This window comes from Carcharhinus amblyrhynchos, chromosome 6 (assembly GCF_965287045.1).
Source record: "Carcharhinus amblyrhynchos chromosome 6, sCarAmb.v2.hapA, whole genome shotgun sequence".
NCBI classification, from domain to species: domain Eukaryota; kingdom Metazoa; phylum Chordata; class Chondrichthyes; order Carcharhiniformes; family Carcharhinidae; genus Carcharhinus; species Carcharhinus amblyrhynchos.
The window spans coordinates 16,296,946-16,313,398 of record NC_137329.1 but is presented as its reverse complement, the minus strand read 5'-3'; the positions used below and the strand labels follow the sequence as shown (position 1 = coordinate 16,313,398).

The window sequence follows — 16,453 nt, the reverse complement described above, 5'->3', positions numbered from 1 at the left end:
GTAGTTTTGTTCAAAATGTCTGCAACAATACAAAATAAATGGATCTTCTGTCATTGTTAGATGTCATTGTTAAAGTGGGCAGCAGGCAGGTTGCATCTACATTGTACCCAACAGTATGCAATAAAAGCTGATGCCATGGCAAACATTCAGATGGGCAAAGCCAAAGTAGATGGTCTTGGACAGCAAAGGCTATCTGGCAAGAAACAAACTGCTAATAACAGTTGCACGATGCATAAGTTGTCTCAGTCTATTTTGCATGGCTGCCAGCTAAACTCAAAACCAAAGCTGTTGTTCCTCAGCTTCCACTTTTATTTCAATTTTCAGCCTGCCCGCGATAGGTCATGTCTTGTGCTTGAATCTCCATTGATTTCCAATCACTTTACTGGGACAACTGAAATGAATGCATTGCAAACAGATCAATGACAGATGGAGATGTGATTTATAACTTGCAGGTTTGAAGTACGTGCTCTGGGACATACAAAAAGGAAGCCACAGTTTCCAACCATTTCCTCTCTTGTCTAGTTCTGTGTAAAATCTGTTAACCCTAATCCTTAAGGCTGGTTTGATCCAAGAGAATATATTCCAATAATCCAGAGAGCACTCCTGTGAAGTCTTCCATGACCCATTCCCTTTTGTGGTGGGAAAATTGAATTCTATACCAGAAGTTCTTCCCAAAAGATGAGCTGAGAAGCTACAAGAGTTATGGAAGCAGTCAATCTATTTGGTGCAAATCTGATTTTTATGCTGAATTCCATCTCACCTTTTTTGACTATATGTATATATCATTTTACCTATTACTTTTAAAATCTGGATCTAGTAGAGAATTATTTGTACATCCATTATGGAAAGATGCAATGAGCTATTTACCACATTTCTAGATCTGGGCTAGCCTGATACATTAATAATTATGATTCATAAGGGACTCTCTGCTTGTGAAAATCTCAGAATCTGAGCAGGAGAAAGGCATTGGAAAAGACCAAATTGAGCATTCATTTAGAATGATTCTTATTAATTTCAACCTGGTGTTTATCTGGAAGGAAAAGCAGGGGTGTTAAATGTTGCAATGTACCTCTAGTGGTTGGCATTGTGAGGAACTCAATATGGTGGCTACATCACCAGGATTTACATTGGTAAAATGTAATTGGTTATGTTAATAACCAATTAGAAATTACCTCTATAGAAGTGGATAATAGAGACACCAAATCAGCAAACCTCTGCATTAGACTCCAGATGAAAAAGACATACAAACATGGAAAATAAGAGTTGGCGTAAAACATCTGTAGACTATACAGGACACCATTCTGGGTGATTACTCAGCTGGAATTAAATGAACATACAGCTCGGGTACACTGTTACAACTGGCAATCCTCTACATAGTGAAAGTCACTCTAAGATGAATAATGTTCTGCTTTGAAGCCATATTTTTACTTTCTATCCAATTACGAGACGAGAGTTAAAACAAAGTGTTTGATACTTCGAAGTTGTTAACTTTCTAAATTAAAACATGAAACGTGTGTTGAATTCAAACAGACAATAAAGCAGCTTTTATGGGATTCAAAATTACTGAACTAATTTGGTGCCTACAGCATTACCTTACAATGATGGGAGGCAGGGAAGCAACAGCACTGTCAATGGTACCATCCTAAACATAATAACTAAGAGAAAGAATTGCAACTATAATGCGTTCTATATTAGTAATCTGCAGAAGCGAGAAAGGCAGGCTGAAGCAAAGAAAGACAAAATTGAGGGAAAAGGGAAAGATAGACCTTCCATCATTTTGTCTGTTAAAGGAAGCATTTTGCTTTAAACAGTTAAGTTTCCTGCATCAGAACAGCAACATCCAGGAAATCTACTGGATGAAGTTCTGTCTCAGTTTGAAATGGGATCCTAAAACGTGTCCCCACTATTTTTTTTTGAAGAAACAATTCCTAGAATTTGAGGCTCCACCAGGAATTAATCCCCTTTATTCAGCCAATCACATCATTAAATGCTAGTAACCTATCTACTCGTACATCAATCAGGCATTTATAAAAGTTAAGGTGCATCATTTGAAGCTAACTACGTAACTGAATTATCCCAACCCTACGCAAAAATCAGATGGAAAGTTTCATTACACAAAGTAAACTTTCTAAAATATCCTGACATTGGTGAGCACAACCACCAAACTGGCTCCTCTGTACAACTCGCTAGAGTGGGGCTGCTTCCATATGCCCTGTTTAAGGTGCTCAAGTAGGTGAAGCCTAAAGGACAAGTGTTGTTGTGGAAAGTATTCCAGGATTTTCCATTAATTACAGAAATGCTCAAACTACCAGTAGAATAATGTGTACATATTAGCAAAGCTGATATTGCAAGTGTATGGCTGCTGTTTTGGATCAATGCAATCCGCTGCTACATTGAAAGTTTACAAATTCCTGATTGCTATTGCTTTGCCCACATTTGCTTCCCTTGAAACCACATTATCCTAAACAGATATCCCTTTCATAATGCAAGCGGTGTGTTCTTAACTGATGGCAACCTTGGGTCTGAATTCAATTTGTTTTCCTTGTTCAAATTTTAAGTAGAACATAACAGACTAAAACATTTTAAATTGCATTGGTAGCGGAGGGTGGTTGGGCGGGGTGGGGGGGGGGGGGCAGAGTGGGGTTAAAGGGTAAAATCTGCCTTTACCCAAATAGCTAAGAAAATAAAAAAGGGAGACCCAGATATTTACTACACTATGAATATTTATAATTTAAAAAAAGTTCATTCAAATTGTGGCAAAAAAGCTCAAAAAAAGGAAACAGTTGCCATCATCACAATGAATTATTCCCCAAGCTAACAACTAAGTTTGCTTGTACTATCACTTCAGAAATGGAAGTGATCTGAAAAAAGCATTCCTGTGGAATACAAAACAGTGACACTCCCTGCATTACGCTGTGTAAAAATATAACTATCAAATCATGGTCCACCTCATCTGTAAAGGAAGTAGTTCTTGCATCAACATTTTCAAAATGGCAACATGAACAGCAGCAAAACTGGAGCTGTCCACCAAAGGTGCTACTAGTACAGATCAGATATTTGCTGCTCCTTCTATGTGACACCTTGCCATATTGTGGAATGCCCCAACTAAAGAAACTTAAGCATCAGTTCCTAAATAACTTCTGGCCCTGAATTTATAAGCTGGGAGCGGGAAGAATCTGCGCCGTCCGTGCAGTTTGCCACTGGCTCCTCATCATTCTCCTTGGGGTTTTCATCAATGTTTTCCTCTGTCCTCTCTTTCTCTTGGGAGGAAAGTACCTCCACTATGTGCAGTTTGGTCTGCTCTTCTTTCAGGAAGTGATCCACCAACAATGACTTTTCTTTAGACATGCGCTCACTGATTTCCTTTGGAATGTCTGGGATCATCCAGTCCACAAAGTCACTCATAAACATAACTAGATTCTGTAAAGACATGAGAGGCTTGGTTAGTGAATCTGTGCAAGAGAGAGTTAACACCAAGTTGAGGAATGTTAAGCAGCTTGAGGAGACCAAAGAGATTGGAAAATAGGCTCATATATCTCCCTTAATTTCAGCTGAAAAATGGAGAGCTTGCAGCAAAGACCATGGCACCAATATTCGAAAATGATGATAAAGGGCTATAGGTAGAGAGTAGGGTTAGTTTTGGATTACTCTGGCAGTGTCAGCAGAAGGGCAAACACATCTTTTGCTTCATTCTAAAATTTCAAAAACTCTTTCCCTCTGTGGCTCATCTCCAGCTGGAATCTTCATACTAGCCCTATCCATCACCACATTACTCAAGATCACAGAACTGTTACAGTGAGAACAAAGCAAGTTTCTCCAACTTCTCCTCATAGCCAATGCCCTCCATACCGTGCAACATCCTAGTAAATCTTTTTGTACCCCCTACAAAGCCTTCTGGTAGTGTGGTGACCCAGAATTGAACACTATATTCCAAGTGCAGCCTAACTAAGGTTCTATAATTTGAATAAAACAAATGTTCTATTATTTGAATAGAAACCATGTGCAGGGGTATGGGAAAAAGGCAAGGGAATGGCATTAAGTGATGATACTTGTTTGGAGATGTGATGGGCCAAATGGCCACCTTCTGCACTGTAACAGTTCTGTGATTTTGAGTAATGTGGTGATGGATAGGCTAGTCAAGGGGCAACCTGATTGAAGTCTATGAGAGGCATGGACAGAGTGGATAGTCAGAAGCTTTTCCCTCCCAAGGTGGAAGATTCAATTACTAGGGGGCATAGGTTTAAGGTTGAGGGGCAAGGTTTAAAGCAGATGTACAAGACTGTTTTAAAACAGAGTGTTTTCCAATCTATTCAACAATTCCTCTTTGTCAATGATGAACCCAAGGACAGAATTGCCTAGTCTGTCACCATCTCCTGGGGGCATCTCCTTGGTAAAAGTGGATGCAAAGTATTCATTTAATACCTCACTTATGCCCCAGCCTCCATTTGTAAATCCCATTTTAGTTCCTTAATCAGCCCTAGTCCTCACTTTACAATTCATTCTGTTAAACACAGATTCCTCAGCTTGAATGTGGGTATTGCCAGCCTTAGAACCATAGAACAAGGTCTTTTGGCCCTTCTTGGTTGTGCCGTACCATTTTTCTGCCAAATCCCACTGACCTGCACCTGAACCATATCCCTCCACACCACTCTCATCTACGCACCTGTCCAAGTTTCTTAAAATGTTAAGTGAGCCTGCTTTCACCACTTCATCTGGCAGCTCATTCCACACTCCCACCACTGTGTGTAAAAGCCCCCCCAATATTCCCTTAAAAACTTTTCCCCTTCACCCTTAACCCCATGTCCCCTAGTTTTTTTTTCCTCCCCTAGCTTCAGTGGAAAAAGCCTGCTTGCATTCACTCTCTATACCCATCATAATTTTATACACCTATCAAATCTCCCCTTATTCTTTTACGCTCCAGGGAATGAAGTCCTAACCTATTCAACCTTTCTCTGTAACTCAGCTTCAAGTCCTGGCAACATCCGTGTAAACTTTCTCTGCACTCTTTCAACCTTATTAATGTCCTTCCTGTAATTAGGTGACCAAAACTGCACACAATACTCTAAATTTGGCCTCACCAATGTCTTATACAACCTCACCATAACATTCCAACTCTTGTACTCAATACTTTGATTTATAAAGGCCAACGTACCAAAAGCACTCTTTGCAACCCTATCTACTTGTGACGCCACTTTTAGGGAATTATGTATCTGTATTCCCAGATCCCTCTGTTCTACTGAGCACCAGTGTCCTACCATTTACCTTGTATGTTTTACCTTCATTTGTCCTTCCAAAGTGCAATACTTAAATGGACAAAATGCACAATGAAATTTTAGACACATGATATCTCTCCACTCCTTCGTAAATGAAAGGCATAACTCATTTCAATGGCTTGTTACCGAAAATGCAAACTGGACCTAGCTTCTTTCTTTTCGTTACGGAAGGAAAAGTACAGGCCCTTCTTTTAGGAATTGAGCACTGATAGCCATCAGCCAATAGGGACCATGTTTCAAAAGCACTTACCTGGAAAATGATGACAAAAGCCAGTCTAGCTGCCAAGACAGACCAGAATGCCTTTGACAGATCATATGGTTGAGAAGACCATGGAGGTTCTCTGTAGTCTTTGTACCTATGAAGATGTGATTTTAGATGTTAATTACTGAACAGCAAGGTGATATGTTGAGAACATTCCTTAACTACACTCTTGATAGCAGTACAAGTCTAAGTTAACTGTTTAAAGAACAGATTGGCATCTTATTAATAAAGGAACTCATTTACATGCAAGTCTTCCAGTATGTATTCTCTTAGAATACATTGCAAAATTGAGGTTGGAGAGGAAGGATAAAAAGTGATTTAGGAAAAATCAATTTGTCATTCACTTTCTTTGAACTTCACACCCAAGCCTTAAACTAGGACGAGTTGGAACATGCATTTTTTCAAATTAGACAGAATGCATTAGCTCACCAATATCAAACAGACAATTGGATTGGTCTCTTTTGATTCAGTGCTTTGGATTAAAAGGTCAAATGGGACTAAACAACTGGAAATCTGTATAACAGTGACAAAACTGTCCATCCCAGTTGCTTGAGATGGCAGTGAGCAATTGCCTGGCTTGATAGATCACATTAACAAAATCAAGAGACATTCACTTAAAATATATGACACTGTATAGATAGGAGTCACAAGTAGGCTAGATGTGCCAGATGCCCTTAAAGACCATTGGTGAACCAGTTTTCAAACTGGGCTGCAGCAGATTTATCATCAATTTCACAGATTGAGAATTACTAGTGAAGTATCATAAATCAGTATTCTCAATTGTTTCATAACATGTTGTACATTCCATGGAAATAGCCAAAGCTGTGAACCAAGTTACAATAAAATAAAATTTCAGCTGTTTTAATTGCATATACCCAGGAAGAAATCCCACAACCCCAGGTTAAAGTCCAACAGGTTTATTTGGAATCACAAGGATGAAGGTGCAGCACTTTAACCTGGCATTGAGACTTTGTGCCCACCCCAGTCCAACACCAGCATCCTACAACATATATACCCAGCACACAGCTAATAGTCAAAAACAAGTGCCCTTGACCATAAAACCAAAAGGATGGTTCAGATGGACTCAACTTAATGCATATTGCTTTAAGTTTGCTTTATTATATTTAGTATTAAGATCTGTTTCAAGATGCAAATTGCAAAAAGAAAATTTTGCTCTGAAGCAGTTCAAGTAACGAGAAATTCTACCTGCAGATCTCAACCTTGTATCCAAGTGCCATTGGTTCAAGTGGTTCTGATCCTGGCTCGAAGTGGCTGACATTGAAGTAGGACAATGTGTTATTGGTGAACCCGTGCAATGTGTTGTCTGGGCTGTACAAGTACATGAAGACGAGACGTGGAATGAAGCCAGAGGTGAAAGAGATCACAAATGCCTGCACAATGAAAATGAACAGTTGACTGCTTTGTTTTGTGATGATCAAATAAAAAATGCAAATGAAAACTGAAGGAAATGAAGATAGACTGAAGAAAAACTTTCAAATTAATGAACTAGGTATATATGGAAATAACAAAATGACAATACTTAAACATAAGTTGTCAATCCAGACTCCAGATACTACAGGTAAACTACATGTGAAATTTAGAACATGATGGCATACTCTCATGAGAAGAGGTGGTTAATCATTTAGGACTGAGATGGAGAATCTTCTACACTCAGTTGTGAATCCTCTCCACCTCTGTTGTGAATGCACCTTTTGTGAGCACATTCAAGGTTGAAGTACATTGATGGTTGGCCCCTCAGGGAGGCCAGGGATATAATGGAATGGGTGGGAGAAGTGGAATCAAGGCAAAATATCAGCCACAATAATATTAAATTGCAGAGCAAGTTTAATAAAACCACATGCTCCACTTCTGTTCCTATTCCTTATAGTTTGCTCGCGTGTGGCTAGAAATTGCGCAAACAACTTGGCACAGAGGCTATCAAATCAAAAAGGAAGAATAAACTAATAGCACTGTGGATGTACCTACACTATATGGAATGCAATGGTTCAAGGCAGCTCACCACCACCTTCTCAAGGTTGCTATCCTGGTCAAAGTCAAACACCCTTGACTGAATAAAAGTGAATTTAAACTGAACATTCAGCCAGATTTAGATATCTTTGCGTGACCAAAAACCAGCATATTCAGGTAATCAAAAGGTTTAACTTTACCAGAAATATCAGAGCATTTATAGAACAGTCCCATCAGAAGAAAATACACAGAGCCCATACCCAAAAGATACCACTGGTGAATAATCAAAGACTTTGGTTGGGATTTAAAAAAACCTAAGAGCACAACAAGCAGGAAAAACAGGAGAATTTCCTGCCCATTTTTAGGGTGTGCTTAGTGGAATGAATCTCTGGCACTCTGTGCTCCAGAGTGCCTCAGGAGATTCACGTCAGAAAGTGGGGGATGGGGCTTTATCCCACTGGAAAGGCTGTCAAAATAGTGCTCAGCAGTTACCGCACATGTGGTGATCTGTCAGTGGGGAGAGCAACATGTGCATTGGCCAACCTGCCCCAATGGCTTCCCAACACCCCTCCCCACACTGACTGTTGGTCCCCCATGCAGTCCTGATTCCCCCGCCCATCCATCACATGCAGTCCTGATCACCACCGATCCTGAAGAGTGCACAACACATTACCCCCTCCCCCCGCTCTACAAAAAGGATAAAATATTTTACAGTATGTCTTGTACTCCAACTTTCAAAGTAGGAGGCACATGTGAAATAACTGTGGTCAAAACACATCACACTGCACAATAAATGGCAGATTGTACCATGACAGTCTACAAGATTCTCAACAATTCTGTACACAGTCAGCCAATCTCACAAACTATTGCTAGAGATTCCAGTCTTGACCTTCAAAAATCTGACTTTGGAATTCTCCCCAAAAGTCACTCCAGCTTGCACGACATCAACAATAGCCCACCCATGTTGTCTCTTGAGATTCTGTCTCTTGGACTCCCAAGTATACACAAACACCAACTCAATCACAACTTTAACACATTGACTTTGCTGAGTAAAACCCTTTTGCCCCAGAAGGGTAGTTTTGCCCAAACAGCACTCAGCATGGAGTCACCAACTTTTGGATGCTGCGAGTCTTCAGGCCTTCTTCTGGGCTTGCTTCATTTAAAATCTACTACCCACAGCCCTTTTATTGTTTAGAACTCATTTCTTGGCTCCTCTCCTGACTGAATTGGGATCTTTTGGAACCTCTCCCTTACCTACCTGGGTCATTTGAAGTGCTATAGCACTCTGCATGATCCAGTTTTTTTTACATTTTCTCTTCCTGCACAGGGGTGCTATAAAAATTGTAGAACTGCACACGTGCAGTGCATTCCTAGTCTGGACATACAAAAGCTCCAGAGGTCCATCAGGATTTCCTCCAATCTCAATAAAGCAATTATGGTTTTCATTACAACGCATCACTGGCCGTCTCTCAGCAATGTCTACTCTGCCATGGGTCTTCATGTGGGGTGAGGATGAGCTCCAATTAACAATTGAGAGGAGGGAGCAGAGCTCTGAAGGTTTCTTTTCATTAGTCAAAAGCTGTCATTTCATGGACCACAGCTGCTTTCCTCTGTGCCAGTGCTTCTGTTCCTGAGGAGCTGTCTGCTCTACTGAGTGAGGTGATGGCAGGCATGGTGGCACAGTGGTTAACACTGCTGCCTCACAGCACAAGGGACCCAGTTTCAATTCTGCTCGCTGTTTGTGTAGAGTTTGCACATTCTCCCCATATTTGCATGGGTTTCCTCCCACACTTCAAAGATGTGCAGGTTAGATTGATTGGCTATGCTCAATTGTTCCTTCGTATCATGAGGGACTAGCAGTGTAACTATGTGGGGTGACAGGGATAGAGCCTGGGTGGGATTGTTGTCAGCGCAGACCCGAAGGGCCGAATGGCCACCTTCTGCTCTGTAGGGATTCTATGTTCATGGCTGCTGCCTGCCTTTGCTGGTGGCACCAAGCAGGCAGCTCCTTCTTCCTGGAGAAATAACATAGAACCCTACAGTGCAGAAAGTGCCAAGTTTGCTTCCTGCCCCAATTAGGACATTCACATTTCAAAACGTGAACGAGTGACAGTGGAATTGAGTTGGGACTCCAGAATTCAGATTTCTTTTTCCCCCCAACCTTGCTCTGAAAACCCTGCCCAACATCTCATCCTGAACTTGGCAAAGAACACCACAGCACAGGAAACAGGCCCTTCAGCCCAATGAGCCCGTGCCACCATCTTAATGTGTTTTTCCTTCTCCACCCTTGACCCATGTCTATGCTTATGGTACCCCCATTGGAAACCAGATTAAGGGGAGGATAATTTAGGAACAATTTGTTACACCAATCAGCCTAAGAGCACATCTTTGGTGTGCGGGAGGAAACCGGAGCACCCAGAGGAAACCCACGCAACCACAGGGAGAATGCACAAACTCCCACAGACACTGGCCCAAATCCATATATCTGCACAGCTAACACTGATAGTCACTGAGCTGTTGTGGTGCCCATCTGCTAGTCCAGTTTTAAGCATACACAAACGATGCGAAGTACTCAGCTACTCTTGAAACATCCAAGAGCAGCCCACGCATGACCCACCGTGCGCATGCCCCTCGTTAGACAACAAGGTGGACTGACACATCTGTGGAATAAAAGAGAAAAACATCAACACATGTAACAGTTGATTTCCAGGAACGTCCCGAGGCTCTGGTCCTTATTTAAAGCAGTCTCTAACTCTCCATCCCTGTTTTCGCTCATGTCTAAGTAAACGTTAAACAAGTCCAGCATGCCTGCCTCCACCACCTTACTTGGCAGTGCATTCCATACCCCTACGACCCTCTGAAAAACCTCCCTCCAGCATCCAAATTATACCTCTCCCCCCTCACCTTAAGCCTGTGGCCCCTTGTGATATTTGTCTCCAATCTAGGAAAAAGCCTGCCACTGTTTACTCTATCTATACCCTTCATTATTTTATACACCTCCATCAGATCCCCCCTTACTCTCCGTCTTTAAGGAAAAGAGCCCCAGTTTACCCAATCTTTCCTCATAATCCAGTCCTTCCATACCAGGCAGCATCCTGGTAAACCTCCTCAGCACTCTCCAGGGTCGCCACGTCCTTCCAGTAGTAAGGTGACCAGAACTGGACACTACTCCAAATGCGGTCTAACCAACGTTCTGTACAACTGTAGCATTAGACGCCAGCTCTTGTACTCTATACCCCTTCCTATAAAGGCTAGCATACCATAAGCTTTCTTTGCAACCTTCTCCACCTGTGTTGCCACCTTCAGAGACTTGTGCACTTGCACTCCCAGGTCCCTCTGCATTTCTATACTCTTAATAAGTCTACCCTTTATCATGTAACTTCCCTCTACATTATTCCTTCCAAAATGCATCACCTCGCATTTACTAGGATTAAATTCCATCTGCCATTTATCTGCCCAATACACCAGCCTATATCCTGCTGCGTCACCTGACATTCCTCCTCACTACTCACCAATCCTGCCATCTTTGTGTCATCTGCAAACTTGATCACACCACGTATGCCCTCTTCCAAGTCATTTATATATTACGAATAGAAGAGGTCCCAGTACTAAGCCCTGCGTCACACCACTGGTGACAGACCTCCAGCTAGAAAGGACCCTTCCACTGTCTCCTGTTACCTAGCCAGTTTTCAATCCATCTAGATACCTGTTCCTGTATCCCATGAGCCTTAACCTTTTCAACCAACCTACCATGAGGGACTTTGTCAAACGCCTTACTGAAATCCATATAGATGACATCAATGGCTCGTCCTTTGTCGACCATTTGTCACCTCCTCAAAAAATTCTACCAGATTCGTAAGGCAAGACCTCCCCTTAAAGCCATGCTGCGTATCCCTAATCAGACTGCAACAATCCAAATGAGTATACATCTTATCCCTAGGAATTTTTTCCAACAACTTTCCTACCACTGACGTCAAACTCACCTGCCTATAATTACCAGGGTTATCTCTACTGCCCTTTTTAAACAGCAGTACCACATTAGCTATCCTCCAGCCCTCTGGGACCTCACCTGTGTCCAAAGAAGAGACAAAGATTTGCGTCAGAGGCCCAGCAATTTCATCTCTCACCTCCCTAAGCAGCCTGGGATAAATGCCATCAGGCCCCAGAGCTTTATCAGTTTTTATGCTGCCTAAAAAGCCTAACTTCCTACCTCGTAATGGATATTTCCTTCAACTGGTCTACAGCTCCCTCCAAGACATTACAAGACACCAAGCCCCTCTCCTTCGTGAATACCAACACAAAGTATTCATTCAGGATCTCCCCCATTCCCTCAGGGACAAAGGGGGGAAACTGTGCATAGAGTTTAAGAGGACCGATTTTCCCTCTAACCATCCTTTTGTTCCTAATATGCCTTTGGATTTTCCTTAATCCTATCTGCCAAAGCCATTTCATGCCCCCTTTTCATCCTAACTCCCCTGTTGAGCTCCCTCCTTCTCTATATTCCTCCAGTGCTCTCTCCGTTCCCAGTTCCTTAGACCTAACATATGCCTCTCTCTTCTTCCTGAAGTAGTCCTCAACATCCCCTGTAATCCATGGCTCTCTAATCCTGCCTTTCCCAGCATGTCTTTCCTGCAACTTTTTCAGTTTTCCAAAGTGTCAGAGCAGTGCATTCTCAGTAACAGATGAACGCACCCGACTAGATTGTGCTTTAAGGCTCTGGAGTGGGATTTGAACCAACCTTTCAACTCAAGAGTTGAGAACTGAAGAGGCTGGCACCTTTTCTTGTAGCCACGAAGCAAAGGTACATTGAGTAGCCTAGTTTCCAGCTTAATTAACAGATATTATTCAGAAACATACACTTATGTCTTTATAATTAGGCTGCTGAGGCTTGCTGTGCCAGTATGGGCTGTCAAATAGGAGGCAGAGAGTGGGGGTCAATGGGTGCTATTCGGATTGGCGGTTGGTGACTAGTGGAGTGCCCCAGGGGTCGGTGCTGGGGCCTCAGCTATTTACCATTTATGTAGATGATCTGGAGGAGGGAACCGAGTGTATGGTGTTGAAATTTGCTGATGACACCAAGATTGGTGGAACAGCAAATTGCGCGGAGGGTGTGGAGAGTCTGCAGAAGGATCTAGATAGGCTGGGCGAATGGGCCAGGAAATGGCAAATGGAATTTAATGTTGGCAAGTGCGAGGTGGTCCACTTTGGTAGGAATAATGGTAGGAAGGACTATACTTACGTGGCAAAAAACTGCAGCAGGTGACGGTGCAGAGGGACCTCGGGGTCCTTGTGCATGAGTTGCAAAAACCCAGCCTGCAGGTGGTCAGGAAGGCTAATGGGATGCTGGCCTTCATAGCGAGGGGGATTGAATGTAAAAGTAGGGAGCTCTTGCTGCAGCTGTATAGGGCATTGGTGAGGCCGCAGCTGGAGTACTGTGTGCAGTTTTGGTTGCTGCACTTACGCAAGGATATTTTGGCCTTGGAGGGAGTGCAGAGGAGGTTTACTAGGCTGATGCCGGAGTTGAGGGGGTTGAGCTATGAGGAGAGGCTGAATAAACTAGGCTTGTACTTGTTAGAGTTTAGAAGAATGAGGGGAGATCTCATTGAGACATAAGATGATGAATGGGATGGATAGGATAGAGGTGGAGAGACTCTTCCTGCTCAGAAAGGACAGTAGGACTAGGGGGCACAGCCTCAAGATAAAGGGGGGGGCGGTTTAGAACAGAGTTGAGGATGAACTTCTTCACTCAAAGAGTGGTGAATCTCTGGAATTCTCTGCCCGTTGAAGTGGTGGAGGCTGCCTCGCTAAATATTTTTAAGACGCGGGTTGATGGGTTTTTGATAAGCGAGGGGATTAAGGGTTATGGGGAGAGGGCGGGAATGTGGAACTGAGACACGACAGATCAGCCATGATCTTATTGAATGGCAAGGCAGGCTCAAAGGGCTAGATGGCCTACTCCTGCTCCTATTTCTTATGTTCTTATGTATGATGTTGTGACTAGATGCACATTCTTTCACAGCCCGAATTAAAAGCACTCCTATTTAACATCTGAGGCGTGCACGTCAGGCTGTTGAGAATCAAAGAATCACATGATATTTGAGCAAAGGGGTAGATCATTTTTCATGCTCGTTTGAATGACAGGAGGGGCCGTATCTTCAGGAGAGCTTCTGACAGCTGAATGGAACATTAGCAAGAAATTCAATCACATGCCCAAGGCATCGGAACTACAGGGCAAGGAACAGGCCCAGCAAGGACACTCGTTTATCTTCTACTATCCTGGCAGTCGCGCAAAACAGCAATACTGGAGTCGCTGACTAAAAAGCAATGAATGTCTGCTGATTAGTTTGCAACAGATCTAGAAATGGAAAAGAAAACTCCCAGTTGTGAAGAGCTTTGACAACCACAGATCCAAAGTCACTTGCTCCTCCCAAATGTGCTGCACTCACCACATACCAGTTTCAAATTACTCATACACAGCACCCCAAAATATTCTATCCCAAAATAAATCTACCTAATTTAGTTCTAACCTGATTAGCTCAAATGTACTAGTGAAGGCCTCAATTTTAGATGAGGCTCAAGCCCAGCAATGCATCCAGCACATTTCAACATAGGTGACAAAAGCAGAGAATTGGAAGCTGGTGCCCACTAACGGTTGTGCATTAAACTGTCACTGGCTTGCCTGTAATTTGGGAAGGCAGCCAGTAGTGCAACTGAATTAACCAAGCAGTCTCCAGCTACATAGAGTCCATTTTGAACTAGGCAATGAAGGGGATGCTACCAGTTTTTTCTGGATTAGAAAACTCCCTGGCACATAACCAGCAGGCACAGTCTAATACAGACTTACGTGCAATACCCACCAACTAATGGACATTGTTCCAAGTGCATCATGCACTCAACTCGTGGTACCTGATGTGGATTTGTTTGTGCTCCAGCATGCTGTTAGAGTAGGGCATATTACCTCCCCCTATCAGAAACTGGCTGTTTCACTTGTAACATTGGAAGAATTTTCCAGATATTCTCAGTTTTGTTTTCCTACTTCTTCCAGATAAAAGGTTTTTAAGTGAGATTAGGTCATATTAATTATGAGGATGTACTGAGTTACCAGTACCATTTTGTAGATTGGCCAGAGCTCCTTTTCCAGTCTGCTATTTATACTCATCTTCCAATAGCTTCCCATTCAAACTATTCAACTGAGCCGTTTGTCCAAGGGATATGCATGTTGCTGGCAAGATCAGCATTTGTTGCCCATTCTCAAATTTTCTTTTTGTAGTGTTAATGAGCTACCTGCTTCAGCCCACATGGAGTAAGTACACCCACAAAGCAGTGTGGGACTGAGTTGTAAGATTTTAACTTAGAGACAGTGAAGGAAGAACAATATAGATACGTAGAAAATAGTTCAGTCAGGATGGTGTGGGATTTGGGCGAGAGCGCTATTGAAAACTTATAGGCAGTGGTGTTCCTATGAATGTGTCATCCTTGTTCTGCTTGGTGGCAGAGGTCATGGTCTTGGATTGCTTGCACCTATCAACTGCCACATCCAAGCTTATAGTTCAGTGTGGATTGACAACTGCATATTGTAAAGGGTGGCATTCCCTTACTCACTGTCACTATTTCATGTGCTCTCTGTCCTGTCACATGGTCCCACTGAGGTCAGTTGGGTTGACGGTCTGGAGATAGGCACTCTTGAGGTTTAATGTCTTATGAATGCATTGTTAAATACAATTGTGTAACAACTTTTTTTCAGTCTTGGAAGTGCAACAGGTCAAATCATTTCTGCTTAAAAATGGGGTCTAAATTTAAGGGTGATCAAAATAACCTTGACATGTGCTGTCTTTATTCAATTCTCTGAAACCTAGGCACAGGACAAACTTACTCAGCTTCTTCCTGTAAAGGCTAGGAGTGAACTGATAAGGGGAGTTTTGTAGGATCGGTCAAAGATTGGTCTGATTAACATAACTCTTCCACCTTTTGTCGTGAAAAATACAAAAGTTTGAGATCATGTACCAACTGACTCAAGACAACTTCTTCCCTGCTGCCATCAGACCTTTGAATGGATCTACCTCCTATTAAGTTGATTTTTTTCTCCACCCTAGCTGTTACACTACATTCTGCACCCTATCCTTTCCTTCTCCCCTATGTTTTGTCTGCATAGCACAGAAAGAAACAATACTTTTCACTGTATCCCAATACATGTGACAATAATAAAATCAAAAACTGTGTGGCCATGGACTGCCAGTTGGAGAGCGACAACCTTTCATTAAAGCTGCTAAAAAATGGATATTTAATACAACCCAGAATTCTAGACTTCCCATATTGAATGCAAATAAAGACTGACTCTGCATTGAAAGTTATTTTGAATAAGTCCATGACAAAAAGCCAATATGTTTGCAGCACTGTTTCCTTTCATCTTTTATCTCTTATTCTTGGATTCTTAAATGTAATTGAATACTACATTGTTTTGCCAATTTTTTTTTCCATTTAATGAAAATAAATGCAGCGTAACATTGTACAACAGATACATGGCCCACAACAGGCCATTTGATCCATGCCAGTGTTTATATTCCATTTGGGCCTCCTTCTGTATTTCATCATCTAACACTATTTCCTCTGTTCTCAGATGCTGATCTAGCCTCCATTTAAATGCCTCTACACTATTTGCCTTAATCTCTCACAATGGTCTTGAGTTTCATGTTCTTATCACTCTAGGTAAAGATGTTTCTCCCAGTTGAAATTTTGCGTGACCATCTTACATTGATAGCTTCTTCTTTCTTTCAAGTGGAAGCAGACTCCATCTCCTCTGTCAAAACCTTTCATAATTTTGATAGCCTCTATTAGGTCATACTCAGCCTTCCCTTTCCAAGAGACCCAGGCTTACCCTCTCCTGATTAGAGAGAGATCCTTTAGGTAGGAGTGATTATAATATGATGTAACAGATTCATTTGGAAGGTAA

General features: G+C 42.2%; 1 protein-coding gene across 4 annotated transcripts in view; it reads right to left on the bottom strand.

Moving 5' to 3' along the window:
* Positions 1–2,670: 2,670 nt before the first annotated feature.
* ano1a (anoctamin 1, calcium activated chloride channel a) overlaps positions 2,671–16,453 on the bottom strand; it is a 218,631-nt gene continuing 204,848 nt past the window's right edge. For all 4 annotated transcript variants that reach the window (XM_080191552.1, XM_080191554.1, XM_080191553.1 and 1 more), the window contains 3 exons: positions 6,742–6,926; positions 5,524–5,629; positions 2,671–3,420 (listed from right to left, as the gene is read on the bottom strand). In XM_080191552.1, the coding sequence (XP_080047678.1) occupies positions 3,130–3,420; positions 5,524–5,629; positions 6,742–6,926 (582 nt within the window). In that variant the 3' untranslated portion in view covers positions 2,671–3,129. The remainder of the gene's footprint in view (positions 3,421–5,523; positions 5,630–6,741; positions 6,927–16,453) is intronic.